This window comes from Mus musculus, chromosome 12 (assembly GCF_000001635.26).
Source record: "Mus musculus strain C57BL/6J chromosome 12, GRCm38.p6 C57BL/6J".
Classification (NCBI taxonomy): Eukaryota; Metazoa; Chordata; class Mammalia; order Rodentia; family Muridae; genus Mus; species Mus musculus.
In genome coordinates, this window is record NC_000078.6 from 102,306,468 (window position 1) to 102,328,853 (window position 22,386).

Below are 22,386 nucleotides of genomic sequence, written 5' to 3' on the forward strand. Positions count from 1 at the left end.
CAGTGATGGCCGATTAGGCCATCTTTTGATATTCCTTATTTTTTGAGATGAGATCTCTTACTGGACCTGGAGCTTGCCATTTTGGGTAGATGGGCTGACCAGCTAGCTCCACGGATTGCATCTATTCCCCTCGCTCCAACACTAGGTAACAGATATGAGCTCTCACGCTTGTCTTTTCTGTGTGTGAAGGGGATCTGAACTCGGGTCCTCCTGCTCACACAAAAAGCGTGTTACCTTCAGCCAGAAGCCTGCCCCGGAAGCTGCTATGGTGGTTTAAATATGTTTGGCCCAGGGAGTGGCAGTGTTAGGAGCTGTGACCTTGGTGAAGGAAGTGTCATTGTAGGCATGGACTTTAAGACCCTCCTCCTAACTGCCTGGAAGGCAGTCTATTAGTGGCCTTCAGATGAAGATCTGTAACTCTTAGCTCCTCCTCCACCATGCCTGCCTGGACACTTCTTTGCTCCCACCTTGATGATAATGGACTGAACCTCTGAACCTGTAAGCCAGCCCCAATTAAATGTCGTCCTTATAATAAGAGTTCTCTTGGTCGTGGTGTCTCTTCACAGCAAGGCAAACCTAACTAACTTAGACAGCTGCTCTCTCCCACCTGCACCCCCCACCTCCACAGTACCATCTGCAGCTGAGGAGATGCTGGGAAGTGGGAGAGACAGCATCTCACCTCTCAGATCTGGCAGATTGTCATGTGAATGGCCACCACCTCCATTCCCAGGGCACGTCCCCCCAGGTCCTTGCCTGAGGAACGGTCCTCTTAGCTTCTGCCTGTTTTGCTTCACAGTAAGGGAGACACAGAGGCATGAGGAATGCGGTGGATCCGGTTGGGATGAGCTAGCAAAGTGACCACCAACATTATTACCTAGTAAGGCCTACATGGATGTTCCCACGAGCCAGGCTTCACCAGCTCCATGGAACAGATGAGAAATCTGTTGATTGAAGATAATTTTCATCATAGAAGCAAGGTGTAATCATTATAATGATTTGAGTCACCCCCACTCCCTGAACATCTCAGAACTGTCTATAATGATTCCTTGCATGGCTGTCTGGAAGCTATTCCTTGTGTTTATGTATATATCTCTATATCTGGTCCCAAATAAGACTGGAGGAAAAAAAAAAAGATTATCGAATTTTCTTTGCCAGCTACTACAAGTATGCAAATGTGGAAAGGGGATGTATGCGTGGAAGTCAGAGGACAAGTTGTAAGAATCATTTCTTTCCCTCCATCCTATGGGTCTTGAGATCCAAACACAGTTCTTCAGGCTTGGCAGCAAGCCCTTTGACTCACTGAGCCATTTCATTGACTCAATTTTGGGAAGGGGCAGAGTACAGGTGTGAGAGTGGCGGAGCTCACACGGCCTCTGTGAAGCTCGTCCTGCCTTCTCTGTTCCCTCGGAGCCTTGTGCAGAGGGTCTGGGCCTTCCCTGACTCAGCATGGTGGGATGAGGTGGCATGGCTTTCCCATCTCTCAAACCGTCTAGGGTCCTGTCCGGATCTACACAAGAGGTCTCAGTTCTCCCAGTAAAGCTCCACGGAGCTCACCAAGCAGCCAAAGCCTCTGGCTCTGGGCCAGGAAACTTCTGCACTCTCTCTAGTGGGTGGCAGCCAGCCAGAGCCCCATTCTGTCTCCTGACTGCTCTGACCCCCAATAGTGTTTCTGCCACCTTCCCATTGAGGTTCGTGAGGCCTGGGGCAGCTCCCAGACCTTGCTCACTGTCCCTGGAGGCAGCTCCCTCCTTCCTTGCAGAGCTGTTCAAAACATCCCAGGGAATCTGGTGCCAAGGGACACTGTGGACTCCTTGGGCAGCTGACCACAGGCACACGGAGGCAATAGAGTGTCTCTAGACAGCTGTGAGAGGGGACGACTGGGGGCCCCCAGAGCCAGTGCTTGCACCACGAACCGAAGGATATCTGTCTTGGAGGGCTTCTGTTTGTGGCAGAGCTCCTCCATAACTCCTGGCCTAGATCTTTTACACTGTCAACTCCGTTCACGACGGCCCGTCTCTGTCACATGTCACGCCTGCTTGCTTCTTTATCTACAATCAAAGATTTCAGGGTACGGCAGTCTCAGCATCTGCTGTCAGGAGGGAGAGCGTGGGCGTCAGAGTCTCTGCTCTTCCAAACAGATGACAGGCACAGAGCCAAGAGGGCTCAGCGACCATCACTGACAGCAGGAGTTACAGCCACAGGCAAAGCTCAGAGAGGGCCCGCTCGTCACGCGGCAAGTCAGAGATCACACCTCCTGCCTGTTTCCTGTGGACTGTTGAGAGCTCAGTTTTTCTGAGTTCCCTGCCTCTCTTTAGCTTGGTCATGGCAGGCGGATGCCAGGAAGCTTTGCCCCTTCTGTCTCTGACCTCTTCTCACATAGTATGAAATCCACATCTTTCCAAGGCCTTGGCGTCTCTGCCTTCTATATCTTGCCTGGAGACAAGGCCTATGACCTCATACACAGTTCTCTAGGCCAAAAACACCCATCACCCTAAGGGCTCAGAGCCAGCCTCTGTCGTGTTTACTCTCAGAGTGGACCTAGAGGGACCTCAAGGAGCTGACTTTCCTGGAAAGCATCTTTGAAGCCCACATTTGATTGGTCCATGGTGCTTGTCACTGCCAGGTGTGTCCACCATGCTGCCCTTGCCTATTCATCCACCAGCTGTGTTTAGGGGCATGAAAAGCATCCTCCTTGTGGTATGTCACATGGTCAAGAAAATTGGATTCTCCTGGCAGCCGCGTTCACATCAGGCTACACATCTCTAATGCTCTTGATCTCATGGGTTGCCACCACGACCAGGTGTCTCGGATGCAAGATAGAATCACAGATGTGAGCACCATTCACTGCAATTGGATGTGCTGAGTCCTCATATCAAATCTACACAGTGAGGTGAGAGTGGGGGTTGTAGCAGGAAGAGAGCTGAGGGGTAAATAAGTTCTTACACAAGAGCTAGCTCTGTTGAGTTACAGGTAGGCAGAGTGCTAAATCCTCAACAGTCACCGCATCAGACTGGCACGGTAATCCTGTGCAACAAAGACTTAAAAAAAAAAAAAATAATTAAACTGAAGCCCGGAGAAGTGACTGAAGTCACACAGCCTGTATTCAGATCCGGGCAAGTAGGCTCTATCTGGACAGGCCACATGGGATGCGAAGAACTTTATCTTAGACGGTTTCCTAAACAATGAAATTAAATGTAAAGCACACTGAGGAAGTAGGCTTTGCAGTGAACAGTCATATCCACCATTTACCCTTAATGTTCTTTGTTTGCATTGCTGCCTGCCTTCATTCATCCTAAGTTCACTTTATCTTTGTGCGTTCCAGAGAAAATCCTAGACCTCCCCGAATATGTCAGCACGTGGGTTGTTAACTACAGAGTTCAGTATTCGATGACTGTTCATGACCGCTTTAGTATAAAATGGATGCAGAAGCCAAGTAAACAAACAGGCATATGTAAATAGACACCATCTGAACTTCACATTGATTCATGCAAACTGTTTTCTCTGCCCTGGGGCTTTGATTCAGCGTGGGATTTTGTGATTCATCCACGTGGTTACTCATCAGTAGACCTCCTTATTGCTAGCTGTTGCCTTGTTGTAGGGAGCCCAGCCTCTTCATCCTCCTCCCATCGATGGGTACCTGGACCAGTTCCGAGTTATGGTAAATTAAGCTGCTGTGACCATCTTCTGGCCTATCTTTTGATAGATGGGCTTTTGTTCCCTTAGGGGACATATCAAGGAACCCACCATGGAGCCTGTGTGCTCGTGTTAGGACAACCTGCCCTGACGTTTTCCAAAGTGGTTGTGCCAGTTTACCTTTATACTAGCAAGTCTGAGAGCCTTCTGACACCTGAACCACCCTCAGCAAAAGTGGCAGAGGCAGTCCTAATTTCAGTCAATTCTGTGGTGCACCTTGGTGGCACCTTGTGGTTTGAATTTGCATGTCCCTAATGACCAAGGGTTTTTAGAGCCCTTCACCTGCTTATTGGCCCATGTGTGTTGCCTTTGGAGAACCTTTCCGGATCTTTTGACTTCCCTTTTTGAGGGATTTGCCTGTCACTCATGAAGTATGTGGTTTGCAGGTATTTCTCCCCAGATTGACGGGCAGAGGTATTGTTGTGTGTCTCCTTGCTCTTGAATAGGTGCATGTGTGTGGAGGGCAGAAGACGAAGTCTTGTGCTGTTCTTCAGGAACCTTCCGCCTTGTTTTTTGAGACAGGGTGTGGTGGTTTGAATAGGAATGGCCCCATTGGCTCATAGATTTGAGTGCTTGGTCATCAGGGCGTGGCACCACTTAAGAATTAGGAGGTGTGGCCTTGTCGGAGGAACCGTGTCACTGGGATAGGCTTTGAGGTTTCAAAAGCTAAAGCCAGGCCCAGAGGCTCTTTCTCTGTCTTCTGCCTGGGGGTTTAGATGTAGAAGTTTCAGCAGCTTCCCCAGCACCGTGTCTACCTGCAACCTGTCATGCTCCCCCCCACCATGATGATAATGACCTAAACCTCTAAACCTGTAAGTCAGCCCCAGTTAAATGCTTTCCTTTTTATGAGTTGCTGTGGTCTTGTCTCTTCACAGCAATAGTAACTCTAACTAAAACACAGGGTCTAAAACTCACCAAGGAGGCTACCTGGCTGGCCAGCCCCAGGCATCCATTTGTCTCTACCTCCTCAGTGCTGGGCCTGCAAGTAGGTGCTGCTGCCTTGCCCAGCTTTTTATGTAAATTCTGGGTATCAAACTCATATCCTCACACTTGCATGACAAACACTATACCTACCGAGTTGTCACCCCAGACTTGGGCAGATGTTTCGACTCTAATGCAACTATTTTTCTTATACAATAGTTGCTTTCCCCATCTCCTCTCCCTCATACCTTGGCCTATCAGCTGAAGTGAGTTTTGGGTGAGAAAGACAAGGTCCCCATGGAAACTACAGACAGACAGGGAACTCAAGCAGGAGCCTGCAGAAGGATATGTAGGTTCTGTGGGGGTGATAGACAGCAGCCTTTCGGGGAGGTCCTTTCGGATGAAAACGTCTTGAAGAGTAGGGACACACAATGTTAGGTCCCATGACTCAAGCTAGAGCCTGAAACAGTTTCCACTTGGTCAGCCAGGAGCAGCAGCTATGCAACTCATGATGCAGGGAGGACTGTGAGGATTATGAGGGAGGAGAGGCCCCACCTCTGTCGGTTGGCAAAGAGCCCACAGGAAGCCCAAGGTCTGGTCCAGGGAACAGGATGTCCGAGGCTCCTTCCCTAGGTGCTGGGCCTCTACAGAAGTTGCTTGAATACTTAGAGCCAGTGCCCCCAGTGACTCCTGATACTGACATCCAGGTGTCCCCCTGCCTGCCTTTAATGTCACCTCCTTCTATACTCAACCCTTAAGCCCAGGGTCTTTCTGCCTGAACATATATCTCTACCAGACACCTGCAAGTTTTCAGTCCAAAGTCATTGTGTAATGGGTTCCTCCTTGACCTTCTAGGCCCCCTGACCCTTCCCTGTAGTTCCATTGTCTGACCTTCTCCACCTGCCTGTCTTCTCTCTCTGAAATGCAAATTCCTGGATGGTTTGTGGTGTTCCCTTCTTTTTCTTTCTTGACCGTTTTGCACATGACTGTCACCTGAGCCTAAAATGTTCTCAGCCTATATTTTCAATAAGGCCCAGTTACTCTTATATTTTTGGTCATGAGCCTATCCTTTAACAGCTGAGCCATCTCTCCAGCCCAGGATCAGTTATTCTTAGGAACCCAGTGACCAACCTGTGTCACATTGGATGGTGCAGGTCTCTCTCACTCATGGAGGTGGACAAGCAAAAATGAAGCTAGCTGCAAATCTCAGCCTGCCAGATGTTCTTCAGTGTAAAGGTTTCAAAACCCTTCTTCAGGGATTCTCTCAGATGCTCCCATGCTTCCTTCAGTCCACTGGGACTGAAATTTATCCGCTGTTTCCACTCTACTTCTGTTATATTTAGTCCCTTCTTGTACCGTAGCTGGCCATTCTGGGTATGTCTTACTTGTTATAATGACAAATGCCTTACGTGGAGACTCACCTTGAGAATGATGTCATTTCCCAAAAGGGTCCTGGCCACATAGATGCTAATTGAGCAAGCAGGGTCACTTCACTCTATACTTATTGTCCCAAAGCCAGTGGCAGTGTCTTAGTTAGGGTTTTACTGTTGTGTTCAGACACCATGACCAAGACAACTCTTATAAGAGCAACATTTAATTGGGGCTGGCTTAAAGTTTCAGAGGTTCAGTCCATTATTCTCAAGGCAGGAACATGGCAGCATCCAAGCAGGCATGGGGCAGAAGGAGCTGAGAGTTCTACATCTTCATCTAAAGGCTGCTAGCAGAATACTGGCTTCCAGGCAGCTAGGATAAGGGTCTTAAAGCCCACACCCACAGTGACACACCTACTCCAACAGGTCCACACCTTCTAATAGTGCCACTCCCTGGGCCAAGCATATACACACCATCACACTCAGGATGGGCTGACCATTTGATTCTATGTCCTCTTATTAGTCCTATTCCAGATGCTGGCAAAGGAGAGGGAGAGGAAGATGAGGAGAAAGACGGCACGAGGCTTGGTCTGTCAACCACCCCGAGGAACTGCATCCCACGCCGGGGCATCAGTGTCCTGGAGAAGCTGGTGAAGACCTGCCCTGTGTGGCTGCAGCTAGGTCTAGGCCAGGCAGAGGCTGCCAAGATCCTGCAGCAGGAGATGGCTGGGGTAAGTCAGTTCTGTGCACCCAGGGAGGCAGGTACAGCTGTGAGGGACTCAGAATGCTCCCCACAGAAGTGCCTTCATGCAAACAGCTGTTGTCTTTCTGCTCTTCTCTTTGCTTTTTGCATCTGTCTGTTCCTGTGTCACAGCCAGCAGTGGGGGGGTTGGGGGCAGGGTGTGCTGGCAGGGTCTCCTGGGGCATTCAGGCACCAGAGATATAGGATTGTGCTGGCTTTCTCTGACTTTGGGAGCTAGGCCACTAACCAAGGACAAGGGTTTCAGGACACATGATCTACCTGCCTCTTGTTTATGGACAAAGATAAGAGGCCATGTGGTTCATCAGCAGATGTTCTGGAAGCTTTGAGGTAGGCAAATGACACTAAGTTTCTGGGGCTCATTTTTGTCTCCTTGAAATAGGAGCTTTAAAATCTCTCTAAGTGCTGGTCCTAGTACATGGGAAGAGAGAATGAACAGTAGTGGGTGAATGAATGGATGGATGGATGGATGATGGATGGATGGACAGATGATAAATAGATGGATGATGGATGATGGATGGATGGATGATGAATGGATAATGGATAGATGGATGATAGATGGATAGACAAATGGACAGATGATGAATGGATAATGGATGGATGGATGATGAATAGATGGTTGACAGATGAATGATGGTGGATGATGGATAATGGATAGATGATAAATGAATAATGGATGAATATTGATAGATAATGGATGGATGGATGAATGGATGGATGGATGGATAATGAATGGATAGACAGATGATGAATAGATAGATGGTGGATGGATGGATGGATGATGAACGGATAATGGATGGATGGACAGACAGATGGATACAGATGATAAATGGATAATAGGTGGATAGATGGATGGATGGATGATAAATTGATAATGGATGGAGATGGATGGATGGGTGGATGGATGGATGAATAAATGATGAATGGATGGTATAGTTGAATGAACAGACAGATGAATGATGGATGGATGGATGGATGGATGGATGGATGATATAGTTGGATGATAGATGGTAATAACTAGAGGATAGTAGAGGATGGATAGACAGAAGATGGGAGGTTGAGTATGAACAGATAAAGTGATGGCTGGATAGACAAATAGAGGTTCCAGATGACAGTTGATAGAATGAGTCACAGCATCTCCTATGTTCCTGTCACCCCCATACATATTTTCTCAAATGCTACTCCCTTTTGAAAACAGCATGTAATTTGTTTTAATTATAAAAAGTGATCCATACTTTTTAAAAAACAAACTGGACAGAAATGAACAAAATTGTCAGAAGGAAATGTCTTATAAAGGTTTTTCCCACCTACTCCAGGCCAACTCACTTCCCAGAAGGCATTTAAAAAAAAAAAAGTTAAAGCAAAATATGCATCACACCGCATAAAAAGAAACATTTAAAGTGTACCACAGGCATTTAGTGTTCTCTGGGTACTATGCCACTACTGCCTCCATCTGGTCCTAAGGCATTCTTGTCACCCTAAAAGACAGCCCTGTTCCCATTAGCAGCTCCTATCCACTCCTCTCCACCCCAGCTCCCAATGTGCTTCTGCAGTCACCTTGACAGAGACCAATGTTGCATCCTTCTCGTGTTCACACAGCATCCCGCACGCCAGCAGCCATATTCCCCGAGGGTTCACTGTGTCCCAGGCTCTCTCCCACTGTCTGCTCAGGAATGAGCCATGATCTCCTAACTACCTACACTGATTGCTGCTACTTCCCAGGAGCCACAGGGAGGAAGTGGCAGAGCTGGGATTTGAACCTCTGCAGTCTAAATGCTCCTAGACTTTATCTTTCAGTGTCTATCTAACACTGGGGACTCTTGCTTCCTAGATGTTCTCATCTGGGTGTGGCTTGTGACACTACTGTATCTCCTGGGAATCATCCTCAATGCAGGACTTGGGGCACAGACTATTGCCACAAAATAAATAAGATTCATGGAGCTGTCATTTGTGCCTGAAAACTGGGGTGACTGGAAGGCAGGGGGTCAGAGTCCCTGCCGCTCTGCCACAGAGCATGCAGGGCTGGGAAGGTAATAATATCCCTGAGCCCACCCAACCCATTCTAGTCCATACATGGGTGAGCCTGGGTGTCCATAGACGCCTCTTTCCTCACAGGAGTGCACAACAAGAAGCAGGGAGACCAAAGATGCTGTGACCCAGATAATACCTGCTATGAATTCCTTTCACTAAAGGTTTCTAGTCACTAAAGTGACTGGGGCCCACACAGTAGGTACCCCTAGAAGCCTGGATCTTCCCTCCTCCATTCTTAGAGGAAGCAGCTCAAAGCAACTCACGAAGCAAGCTGGTGGCCGATGCATTACTGGTGCTTTTCTGTTGTTGTGACAAACAGTTTGAGCAAGGCAACTTACAGAAAAAAGAGGAATAAGAGTGCATCATGGAGAAGTGACAGGCATGGCTACTGGAGTAGCAAGCTGAGAGTATCTTGACTCACAAACACAGATGCAGAAAGAGCAAACTAGAAGTAGGTAAGACTTTTTACTATCAAAGCCCACCCCAGTGACATACTTCCTCCGGCAAGGCCACACCTCCTAAATCTTCCCAAACAGTGCCATCAACTGGGGATCAAGTATTCAAATGCCTGATGTGTGAGTGTGTGTGTGTGTGTGTGTGTGTGTGAGTATGTGTGTGTGTGTTTGGGGGGGGGGGCATTTGTCATTCAAACCACCACAGCTGGCCATCGGGAAGCCTGTGTCCTGAGTGTGTGAAGATGGGTCTTGTCTTAGTCAGGGTTTCTATTCCTGCACAAACATCATGACCAAGAAACAAGTTGGGGAGGAAAGGATTTATTCAGCTTACACTTCCAAATTGCTGTTCATTACTAAAGGAAGTCAGGACTGGAACTCAAGCAGGGCAAGGAGCAGGAGCTGATGCAGAGGCCATGGAGGGATGTTCCTTACTGGCTTGCTTCCCCTGGCTTGCTTAGCCTGCTCTCTTATAGAACCAAGACTACCAGCCCAGGGCTGGTCCCATCCACAAGGGGCCTTTCCCCCTTGATCACTAATTGAGAAAATGCCTTACAGTTGGATCTCATGAAGGCATTTCCTCAACTGAAGCTCCTTTCTCTGTGATAACTCCTGCTGTGTCAAGTTGACACACAAAACCAGCCAGTACAATTGACCCCTTGTCAACTTGACACACAAACACATCACTAGTAAGCCTCAACCCTTACAATCTTATTCATCCCCAAGGTCTAAATAACTTTAGACATCCCACAGTCTTTACATATTCTTAAATTTTCAATCTCTTTAAAATATCCATCTCTTTTAAAATCCAAAGTCTTTTTACAATTAAAAGTCTCTTAACTGTGGGCTCCACTAAAATAGTTTCTTCCTTCAAGAGGGATATCAGGGCACAGTCACAATCAAAAGCAAAAATCAATCTCCAACCATCCAATGTCTGGGATCCAACTCAATCTTCTGGACTCCTCCAAGGGCTTGGGTCACTTCTCCAGCCATGCCCTTTGTAGCACACACGTTGTCCTCTAGGCTCCAGATGCCTGTACTCCGCTGCTGCTGCTCTTGGTGATCATCTCATTGTACTGGCATCTCCAAAACACTGCCCCTTCAGTCCTGAGCCGTCAATTGCAACTGAGGCTGCACCTTCACCAATGGCCTTCCTTGGCCTCTCACAGTGCCGAGCCTCAGCTGCTATGCATGACCCCTTCATGCCTTCAAAACCAGTACCACCTGGGTGACCCTTACACCTTACCAAGTCCCGCTGCAGCAGGAGTACAACCTTGGCTATCTCTGGAACACAGCCTCTTTGTGCTTTCAGAAAATACTTTCCAGAAGATGTCACCTCAACGATGCTGGTCTCTTCTTCATCACCACTAATTTCTTAGCTCCAGCTAACCAGCATCAATAGTCCCAGTAATGCAAAGGTTTTGCTTTAGTAGTTCTGGTATCTTGTTAATCACAGCTGATTCTTCAGCCCCAGCTAACCAGAACCACAGAATAATCAAACTCCAAAATAGCAATGGCTCTGAAAAGAGTCTTTAATTTTCCCCCTGAAATTTCACAAGCCAGGCCTCCATCTTCTGCACTGTTCTCAACATTATCTTCCAAGCTCCTACACAACATCTGACAGAGCTCTTAACATCGAATGGATCTTCTATCCCAAAGTTCCAAAGTCCTTCTACAGTCCTCCCCAAAACATGGTCAGGTTGTCACAGGAATACCCCACTGTGCTGGTACCAATTTGTCTTAGGCAGAGTTTCTATTCCTGCACAAACATCATGACCAAGAAACAAGTTGGGGAGGAAAGGGTTTATTCAGATTACATTTCCATACTTCTGTTCATTACCAAGGAAGTCAGAACTGGAACTCAAGCAGGGCAAGGAGCAGGAGCTGATGCAGAGGCCATGGAGGGATGTTCTTTACTGGCTTGCTTCTTGCTGGCTTGCTCAGCCTGCTTTCTTATAGAACCAAGACTACCAGCCCAGAGATGGTCCCACCCACAAGGGGCCTTTCCCCCTTGATCACTAATTGAGAAAATGCCTTACAGTTGGATCTCATGGAGGCATTTCCTCAATTGAAGCTCCTTCCTCTGTGATAACTCCAGCTGTGTCAAGTTGACACAAAACCAGCCAGTACAGGTCTAAACTGAGTTGTGAGGAACAGATCCATCCTTTTTGCCCTCGGTAGAATACTGATGGGGGGTGGTCACACTGCAAACTGGGGCAATAGAAGTTGTGGCCTTGTCAGAGGTATTTCTGTGGTTAGAGGGGGCCTCTGTGGTAGTGTGTGTGCTGTGCTTAGCAAGCACCCTGATCCTTGTACCATCCTTTCTTCAAAAACCACAAAAACTTGACATCTCCCAGGCCCCTAGGGGTCTGTTTGTTGTTTGTGAACACCAACCCTGTGTTGTCCAGATGTCAAAGGCTCTGCCTTTGTCCCATTTCACAAGCCATGAGGAGGCCTGAGTTCAGATTTTGTCAGCACCAGCCTCTTAAAACCTCTGGTGTCTTATAGAGAGTTCCCAAGAAGCAGAAAGAGAAAGAGATGGGCAGAGGTTATACACACTAACTGAACCCCCTTGAAGGCAGTGTGGAGAACACCCCTGGGACTCTGCCACCTGAGGGTCTGGGGACTTTGTGCTGTTCATCAGTCTGTTGCTATCATGAAGGTTAGACGGTTCGTTTTACAGTCTTTTCTCTCTGCCTGTTCTGTGAGAACTGTTACCTGCCAGAAACAGCCCTGGCTGCAAGAGGCCAGGCTAGAGTCTAGGAGTCTAGGGAAGGCCAGGTGCTGAGCCCAGAGGGAGTTGGGGGATTGGAGGGATGGGATGGTGGTGGTAGCATCACCTGCTTCAGGTTATGAGGCTAGTGAGTGACAGACCCACGTCTAGGCCTACCTGTGCAGAGTAGAGACACCAACAAAGGAGGAACAAGAAAGCAACAAATACACTCACCCTCATATCCCCATAGTGCACCTGCACATTAACCATGGATGCAAAATAATGGGGGGGGGGACAGTTGCATCTGCACTGAACAGTGCAGACCCTAAATGGTGCCTCATAACCCCCATTTACACAGCACCAGGATGGCTTAGAGAGAACAAAAGACCCTGGGGTAGTTTAGCCAAGAGAGGAAGGTGTGAGCAGATTATACTGAGATTCAGATGTCTTATCTAAGGACAGGGATGTGTTCTAAGATGTGATCACTAGGCTATCTTATCATTGTTGAGTCAACAACATCCCATAACATGCTTACACAAGCTAAGGCAGCTACTTTGCAAATATTATTTAATCCTTGAAGCCGTTTCTGACAGCTAGACGTAATCAGCATTCCCCCTTTCCAGATGTGGAAGTTGAGGCACAGAGATGTTGACTCTTTTGCCTAAAATCACACAGATAGGAAAAATGGGGTTGGTGATATAGCTTAGTGGATTCAGGCCAGCTTGGACCACAGTGTGAGACTCCATTCCATAGAAAAATGGGGAAAATGCCCATTGAGGGATCCTCAAAGATTCTGGGGAAGCCCTTTGCTACACAGTGTGGTTCCCATAGAACCAGTGCAGTGATGTCATTATTTTGAAAGAGACAAACATCATGGGTGGTCCCTGAGTTGAGAGACACAGCCTAGAGATCCTGATTCACCTCCTGCAGCATTGTGAGAGGCAGCCTTTGTCTTGCCGGGAGCCAGCTCACTTGTCCCCAGAGTCGGTGTGACCTTGGCCACATCCACTTCCTTCCCCAGGACCTGCCTCAGTCCTAGCAGCCTCTTCTCTGATAAGAAGTTGGGAACACTGTGGTCCCCCTTTTAAAAGGAAAATCCAAAAAAAAAAAAAAAAAAGTATGTATTCAGCAACAAGGCAATCAGAAAGTTGCCTCTATTTCTTCTGCACTTGGGCTGGTTTGTTATTTTAGTTAGAATGGCTTTAGAGTTAATGGAAAAGTTGCAAACATAGAACAGAGAGTACCCTGTGCCCTGAGAACAGAGCATGCCCTGTGTCCACCAGCATGCGAGCTGCCCTGCTGACAGCAGCTAACCAACACTTGCCACAGTTACTCTACCAGTCCTTGTACATTAGCGTCAACTAAAGCCTGGACTTGGTTATACCTCATGTCCTCTGTCTGCACCAAGACCCTCTCCAGAGCAGAGGCAAAACCAGTGGCTGCCCATCATTCAAAGGTCCCTTGTTATATTGTTTTTGCTGCTGTGATGAATTTCTGAGGGAAACAGTTTAAAAGATGAAGGATTTATGTGGGCTCATGGTTTGAGAGATCTCAGTTTGTATTTGGTTAACAACATTGCTGTGGACCATAAGCAAAACTGAATTATGGCTGAGAGCCAATGATAAGCAAAGCCTGTCATCTCACGGTGGACAGGAAGTGACAGAGCAAAGTCCATCACCTCCTGGTAGACAGGAAGTGGTGGAACAAAGCCAAACAGGAAAGGGCAAGCGGCATATAAGGACCTGCCCCCAACTGATCTACTTCCTTTAGCCAAGCCACACTTCCTAATGTTTCCAGAGTCTCTGAATTAGCTCTAAGTCAGAGTCCTGGGCTTCAGGTCTTCAACACATGAATCTGTAGGGGACATTTCCTATTGGAACCACAGTAGGTACCAAACAGCCATGTGCCTTGCCCTGGTGGGGTTGACTTTGCTCATTGCTGCCAGTTTGTGGCATCTCTCTCCCTCAGCCTCATTCTTGCCGCCCCACCCCACCCCATCCCCACCCCCTGCACACCCCTGCTGCCTGCCCTCTTTCCCTACTACACCTTGGAAGAAAAGTCACTCTGCTGTAAGCAGGGGTGTTATACCCAGCCTCCTGGATGACAGGACTCTCCATGGCATTGGGATTCTTCCTAAGATTCATCTCTTGTCTGTTTACTTAATCACAATAGTATGTAATCATGAGTCTAGTTTTATACCTTGGGTGCAAACTACCTTGCAACCTCGTGTTTGTACCCCAGCTGTAGAGGCCAAAGGTCAACCTCCTGTGTTGTTTTCAGGTTGGCTTCTTTGTTTCTTTCTTTCTTCATTTATTATTGAGACAAGGTCTTATAGAACCTGGAGTTCAATAAGGCGGCTAAGCTAGCTGTCCAGTGAGCCCTCAGGAATCCCCCACCTGTCTCTGCCTCCTCAGTACTGGGATCACAGAATGTGCCACCATCCTGGGCCTTTTGCATGGGTTCTGGGAATCGAACTCAGGTCCCGATGCTTGCAAGGCAAGCACTTTGCCCACTAAGATATCTCCCTAGCTCCTAATTTGCAACATTGTAGAAAGTTGTCCACAGAAGTCTCTCAAGTGGTTTGTGATGGTTAGGTTTTGTCAGTTTGACACAATCTAGGGTCGTCTGGGAAGAGGGAATCTCAATTGAAAAAGTGGCTGCATCAGATTGGCTTGCAGGCATTTCAATGGTGCATTTTCTTAATTAATGATTACTATAGAAGAGCCGAGTGGGTGAGGCCACCTCTAGGCAGGTGATCCTGGGTTGGTTAAGAAAGCAAGCAGAGCAAGTCTATAAGCAGTGTTACCTCTTGGTCTCTGCTTCAGTCCCTGTGTCCAGGACCTGCCTCAACTTCCTGCCACAACTTCCCTCAATAACCCCGACTGTGAGCAGTAAGATGAAATAAACTCTTTCCTCCCCAGACTACTTTTGCTCATGTGTTTGTCACATCAGTGGAAAACAAACAAGGACATGGCTCTTGCTAACCCCAGCACCCCACAGTTGTGTGTGTTGGTATCATTGCCCGCTTTCTGTTTGGATCACTTTATTGTTTTCTCACCATAGAAGATACTGTTGTCTTGTATTGTATACTGTCTGCCCTCAGCCCAGGACTAGCCACATCCTGTGTGTCCAAAGACTTCTGCTTCCTTGATTAAGGAACTCTCCTAGAAGCCAAGGTCTGTGTGTGACCTGGACCTGTTGCTATTGAACTGTCATCGATACCAGCTTGAAAGACAAGTTGTTTTGTTTTTTTAATTATCTGTTAATGGGAGAGGGCACACTTGCTATGGTGGGAGTGTAGAGATCAGAGGAAACATGTTGAAGAAATTGTTTCTTTCCTTCCACCGTGTGGGTTTTGGTCATCAGGAACTCAGGTCATCAGGTCTGGTGGCAAGTGCTTTTTCCTGCTAAGCTATGTCACTAGCCCTTTAAAAACCATCTTCAATGAGAGAGGCCTCTTGAGCATTTCTCTTTGGTAGTGAGGATTTAGCTCAGAATTCTAGGGGAGTACGTGTTGTCAGATGGATGGGAAGATGACGGTTCGGTAGATCACGAGGGTGCTAATTCCATTCAGGCAAGGTTCTTTGGTAACACAGGGAAGCCCTGTTTCCTGTCTCTCATCCTTGTGGCAGCCCTGTAGAACAGGGACACACGCTGCATCCACCCATAGGAAACAGCCCTGCAAGGGGAGCAAACACTTGGCTTGAGTTCAGCTTCTAGGTGTGGTGCCTTGCTCAGTTCCACCACTGGCTGCCTTTAGAGGCCAAAAACTGACTGCATCCCAGCCCCTAGTCCAAATACTTATTCCTTTGGCTTGTCTTAAGAAGCTAGGATTCTCCCATCTAACCACATCCCCAGACCTGCTGGGTCATGAGTGGGACCATTCTGTGTGGAACGGGGACATTTGGATCTCTCCCTTCAGTTCTTGAGAAGCTAATCCCTCTATTGTCGACAAATTGTGTTTCTGCTCTCTGAAAGAAGGGCCACTGGTGTGCTTTTAAGGCACCTATACAATGAGCTGTGGCGAGCTTTGAGAAAAGCTGCCTGGGCCTTGCCATGGCCAGGTGGTAAGTCAGAGGAATTGTGAGCTGCAGTTTCCCCACAGCTAGTAAATGCATCTTGGGCAATGCATCCTTTAGTCCATTGCCGGGTCTCTGACCTTCTGCACACACTCCCAGCTCTGTTGGGGTGGAGCCCCAGGTGAGAGGATTTTGAGCTACAGGTGAGCTACCACAGCTACATGAGCCCAGGATGGCCTCTGGGCTGTCTACCTAGTCCTGTGTAGATCTGGCCTTTGCCAAACTAGATGCATCCCTTTGGACATTATGGGAAATTCCTTCAACTACAAACAGCTCTAATTATATAGGTCCAAAATGAAGGGTAAAAACAATCAATTAGAGTGCATGTAGATTCTGGGTTTTATCTATTAGTTTGAGGGCGTTACTGTAGCTGTGTAACTCTTTATCTGAATCTTTTCTTTTTTCCATCCTAACTATTGATGAAAACATTGGCTTTTCAAAACCCATCCTGTCCTATGCCAGCACTTGGGAAGCAGATATGAGGAGGGTGAGTCTCTGCGGGTTCAAGACCATCAGGGTTATACAGTGATACTCTGTCTCAGAGAACCAAAACAGACATCCTAGAAAGCATATGATCTGTGGTTGCACATGCCTGTAATCACAGTACTCAGGATGCTGAAACAGGAGAAACCACTGCAAATTCAATGTTACGCTGGGTTCCATAGCATGTTTCAGTCCAGCTTGGACTACCAAGCAAGACACTGTATCAAAACACAAAACAACAAAAATACCCCATTCTGACTAAGACAGACAGAGAGGGGTCCTCAGTTGTCCTCACCAGCCTCAGTGAATGCCTTAATTTATCACAAAATGAACTCTCGTGTAACCTTCTGGGGGGGGGGGTAAGGGCCCCCAAGATGCTGGAGATAGAAGAACATTTTCTAAAAAGACAGCTCGGAATCCTTCACTTGTCTCCCTCCCTACAAAGCCTCCCAGAGAAGGCAAGTGGCCTCCCTGACAACCCATGGCAGCTCTGCATTGGAATTTGGAAGGATACAACCATCCTGACTTGGCCCAAGGGCTGTCATTACTGTCTAGTTCAGAGTTCAGATGGAGGAATCCTAGCTGTTCACAGAAATTAGAGCCCAATGTGGCACCCAGCCCAGTGGCTGTTGGGGGAAGGCCATTCTGTTTTGGGGGTTGGAGTGTGGCTTCCCAGTGGATTGTGTTGGGAGAAAGGAAAAAAGAGACAGAAGCCAGACTGCTGACCCGGATGTCAGGCCAGGCTAGTGAGGAGTCAGACCACTGAGGTCCACTAGTGGCCTGCTTAATCATCGAAACCTCTCAGGAGCAGGCACCTTGGTAGTGTGGCCAAGAGGGTGAACAGCTCTGTGGCCGGTCACCCTACTGAGCATTCAGGAGTGATCAGAGGCCCCAGTGCCTGTTTCTGTCATCTGCTTTCCCCATTGCTTGCCTTGGCCTCTCTCCACTCAGAGCCAAGGCCTGAGGTCTGCAGCTTGGAATCAAGGCGGTCTGGTTTTCCTACCCAGGAGCCCCCTGCACACCCTGTCACTTTTTTAGTTTACAGAGACATGTGGGAAGACAGAAATGTAGAATTCCAACATGTGCTACCAGATCTAGCCAGTAGCATTTTACTGAGGTCTTGTTGCCTAGGCAGGAATGAAACATCAGGCTGTGAAAGGGTACCCATCTCAACTCTGCCCACCTCCCCCAGGTCATGGTAGGGCTGGCCTGAAATCCCTTTTCACCCCCCTCTGAAACTAAGGCCCTAAGAGACTCCTGTTAGCACAACACCATGCCTGGTCTGGAAAAGTTCTTACAATGACAGATGCCCCTGCCTCAGGAAATTCCCAGGGTTTTGAAGCTCTGTACTAAGAGTTGGAAACAAAGACCAGCTGTATTTCATATTATGGTACACCCACTCATAACATTCATTCGTAGGCATTTCCTCCAGCCTCACTGGTTCCCACGGATCTGTGTGCAAAGAGGCAAGCTAACCTTGAACCTGTTGAGGAAATAAAGTGGCTTCGTATTTGAAAGACATCCTTGGGACAGTTCAAGTTCAGTGTCTCAGCCATTGTCTCGAGGTGGGGAGTAAAGTCTAATGGAAGCATCTAAAGTCTGAGGGCCTGAGCTCAAACCCATCTCTAGCCTCTCCCATTCCGTCTTAAGCTCACCTGGCTCTCTTGGGTTCATCATTACCACACCCCTTGTAGATTTCTTATGAGAAATTGCAAGTTCAGGCTTGGGGCCAACTGGGGAGACAGTATATGACAGCTGCTGTCGGCCAGCAGCATAGAGCTAACTGTGTGTTTTATTAATGACACTACATTCATGCCTAAGATGACCTGGCATTGTCATGGTGGGATTAATAACCAGCAGTTGTGGCAGCAGAATTTGGAACCAAAGGAGAGGTCTTCTCCAGAGCCTCCCACACTCAGGGTCATGTCCTCACACATGGGGATGTCCTGGTATCCTTGTGCCCCAGCCAGCCCTAAACAACTTGGCCACACTCCTAGTTTGGGGATTTCTAGCTGAACTGTGTGGGACCTGAGCCCAGGAAACAGAGTCCAGGGGCAGAGTGAGGATGGAGGAATGGGGACACTGGCCAAGCGCTTTCCTTCCCTCGACAGAATGTTTGAGGAAGCCAGGAACATTCCAGAAAGTGTCATCTGGGAAGGAAGGGTGAGCCTGAGAAGGGTTAGCTGTGCCTGAAAAGGACATGATAAAACAGCAGTTGGTGACAAAGGAGAGGCCTCTCCATGCAATTGGGGACCATGAGGAATGGAGCCACTCCGTGATCAGATGTGGTACAACCTAGGCAACTTATGGAGACCTTATCTCAGAATAAGGAACGGTGAATGAAAGGTGCATAGTGGAAGCACCTTGCTTAGCACACAAGAGGCCGTGTGTTCAATCCTCAGTACCACAAGGTCCAAACAAAATGTTAGCTACTTTTATTTTTGCAAAGGGAAAAAAAGTATACATTTCCCCATACTTATAAATGTTTTCAACAGACACTCCCCACCCACTTCTCACCCCCTCCCTCAAAAAGAGCTGAGTGCTAGAGCATGAATTGACATTCAACCAACTCCCAACTATTAGGGCTTCTCTGATCCTGGATCCTGGACCATCCTCATACAGAACCCCGCTGAATCCCCATGCATCGACCATGCGTAGACTCAGTGCAAATGAGAAATGGAGACTTGAGGATCTCAAATTTGGATTCACTGTTCTCAGAGGTTTGCTTCAGACACCCTCTGGATGATTTCCACCCCGCACGCTGCTGACCCTCTGGCCTCCACCAAAGCCTCCGACTCACAGAGCCCCTGCTTCTGCCATTTCAGATGTTCCTGGTGTGCCGGGACAACAACCTGAAGCAATTGGTGCTGTGTGTCCACTTCCCTTCCCTGAAGGGCAGCTCAGCTGAGGTGCTGGAGTACCCCATCAAAGAAGAAAAGGCTAGTAAGTTCTTACCTCCCCCCGCCCCTCCAGACACAGCAGCAAAACCTGTGAGACACAGACCCTACATTCTGTCCCCATGTTTAAAACTAGAATAGGGAAAATCAATTTTAGGGTTGGCTCCAAGGTAGCAGTTTGGGTTAGGTAAGGATTTGGGAGGACACACTCATGTTGGTGTGTCTCCTGTGCCCACTTTGCATGGACTAGAACTTGACCAATCACTCAAGTATCAAAATTGTCAGACCTAGAGGCACATATGGGCAATTCTACCCCTTGGGTGACAGCAGGAGAAAGATTTGCTGCAACTTGAAGGCCTGCTACACAGTGTGTGTCAGGTTAGAAAGTGTCCAGTCAGAAAAGGCCTGTTTCAAAACATGAAGCCAAGTCACAGTTACTATTCACTTTCTCTGCTCACGGCTTGTAGGCTTTGCTTCCTCGTAGCCATCGTCAAGTTGTCTCTTGTTTGCTGAGCACAAAGGACGACAGAGAAAGGGGAGGAAATGAGATGTCCGGTCCTGGGTTCCAGTGACTCATTACTACATTCTCAAGCCATGACTTGCCGTGTGTCGTGTCGTCTCTCTGAAATTCAGCTTTCTCTTCCGTCGACTGAAACTAACAGTCACTGTCCTATCTCTATCCCAGAGCCTTTGTTAGGGTCACATGGGCAAGCAATTCCAAAGGCAAAACTCCTGGGTGTTCATAGGGCTACCAGAACAGACCTGGGCTTGTGGGGAGCCTGTTTGGGGATCTTTAATCCAGGCTGGCCTCGAACTCATGGTCCTCCTACCTCAGCCTTTCCACTGCCACTGACAGGTATATACCACCATGCCTGGATTCCACAGTGGCTTTGTACTATTAAAGACGTCATGGAGTTTGGACCTCTTCTGACCTAGGCTCCCTTGTTTTGAACCAGCTTCTGACTCCTTTCAAAGGCCATGTGTTCACGGGTTAGATTTGGAAATCTAAGAAGCCTGTGACAAGAATCCATAGGCTATTCCAGGCATGAGCTCACACCCAGAGAAACAATTCCAGGGTGTTCCCTGAGGCTTATCACCCTAGGTCAACAGCAGAATGACAGTAAGTACTCTTGGATGCCTGCTTTTCAAGACACTGAGAACCTACATAGATGAATAAGAAGGAAGTCCTTGCCTTAGGGTGAGGGGGTTTTCAGTCAGGCTAGAGGGTGGCTATGCTAGAGCAGGGCTAACAGGCATCACTTGTTCTGTGGTATGACAGCTGTTACTGCCAGGGGGCACCTGTCAGGTGGGGCAGGTCCAGATCCTCCCTAAACTGGGAAGAATATCAAAGAATATCTACTGTGTGAGGGTATCTAAGAGGAGAAGGCTTTAGGGTTAGGCTCTGAATGTGTGAAGGTGCTTGTGTTTGTCCAATAAAAGGGTGATTTTCTACAAAAGGAAAGTAGGGCAGGTCCCCATCCTGCTGGGAGAAGGTCTTTCCAGTAACTCAAACCACATGAACAAAACGCCTGTGCCCCAAGCCAGGCAGTGGTATCAAATGCCTTTAATACTTGCACTCAGGAAGAAGAGGCAAGCAGATCTCTGAGTTCAAGGCCAGCCTGGTCCACAGAGTGAGTGCCAGGAGAGCCAGGGCTGCACCGAGAATGTATATCCCTAGGTAGTACAGGTGCTGCATCCTATGGCAAGAACACACAACGCCTGCCTCTTAGGATATCAAGTAAGATAAGGAGACAGAAGCGAAAAGGCTTTTACTGTCCTGGGGGATGTGCCAGGTGGAAATCAGCCAACTGCCTCAATACCAAGAAATGACTTAAAGCTGCAGGAAGCTAATTTCCAAGCACAGGCCAGCTATGCCTCCCTTAGGCCCCCTGCAGGCACCCCACTGTTCTGCTATCTTCAGCATGTGACCTCCATATTATACGGTTGGGTCCAAGGTAACTGTGTAGACTGGAAAAAAGAGTCTAGGCACCTCCTATACCCATATTTTGTTAGCTAGAACTCTGTCACATGACCAAACCTAACTGCAGGGGACACTGTGAAATATAGTGAACTATGTGCCCAGGGAAGCAGACCCACTGGATTTTTTAATATATAACTTGTTTTTATGTGTATTGGTGTTTTGCCTGCGTGTGAGGGTGTCAGAAGCCCTGGAACTGGAGTTACAGACAGGTATGAGCTGCTGTGTGGTTGCTGGGAATTGAACCCGGTTCCTCTGGAAGAGCAGCCAGTGCTCTCCACCACAAAGCCATCTCTCCAGCCCCAAGCAGAAGGATTTTAAGGAATTCTGGGAGTTGCCCCGCCCTCTAGTATGAGAGTACAGAGGTGGATCTGGAAAGGGCTGTGGAGTCAGGGTGGGGGTGGGGTTCTCAAAGAGGATGGGGAGTGTTTCGGTTTTTCCAAACCACTGAAGTACATTGTGTCCTTTGATGACTCAGAAAGGGTGGGGTTGTTTGGATTGTCTCTTGTTCCCCAAGAACCTGGGTCATTTTTCATATGGCCTGGAGAATGTGACCTTCACGGTGTCTCTGGGGCCACATGATGCTGGATGTGTTTTTGACCCCAAGAGAAGGTTGACCAGTAGGCACAAACTGCTGGGCTAGGATTTCGGGATCCCCCTGCCTCTTACTGAGAGTCATGACTTCAGGACTAGGCTGCCACATCTTAGTTTCCTCTGTACATTTAGGGACCCACATGCCTTGAGCGAGTGAGTTTTAGCTCTAGGATTGGAAACTGCTCAGATGGGGGCATGCCCAGGGCCGTGTGGAGAAAGTACAGGATCAAGGCAGGGTGCCTGAGGGTTTTAGAGGTGAGAGGCGAGACTGGAGCTGGCCCTGGAGCTGTCTGGAATTCTTCTCTGCTCCTTTGTCCTATGTGCCTTTTCTGCTGGCTGGCTGCTGCCTTTGGGGCATCACATCTAGGCCTCTGCACCTTAAAGACAACCCAGCCCTTGGAAACCAGGGCACGAG

The 22,386-nt window shown here is 48.1% G+C and overlaps 1 protein-coding gene across 4 annotated transcripts in view; it reads left to right on the plus strand.

The window, feature by feature from the left end:
- The window catches only part of Rin3 (Ras and Rab interactor 3), a 108,015-nt gene that overhangs the window by 23,628 nt on the left and 62,001 nt on the right, over positions 1–22,386 (plus strand). For 3 of the 4 annotated variants that reach the window (XR_003950041.1, NM_177620.4, NM_001161365.1), the window contains exons 2-3: positions 6,508–6,715; positions 19,328–19,445. Coding sequence is in view for 2 of the 4 variants with exons in the window: in NM_177620.4 (NP_808288.2) it covers positions 6,508–6,715; positions 19,328–19,445 (326 nt within the window). In the remaining 2 variants the exon portion in view is untranslated. The remainder of the gene's footprint in view (positions 1–6,507; positions 6,716–19,327; positions 19,446–22,386) is intronic. The other variant, XM_030246670.1, reaches the window with a different exon arrangement.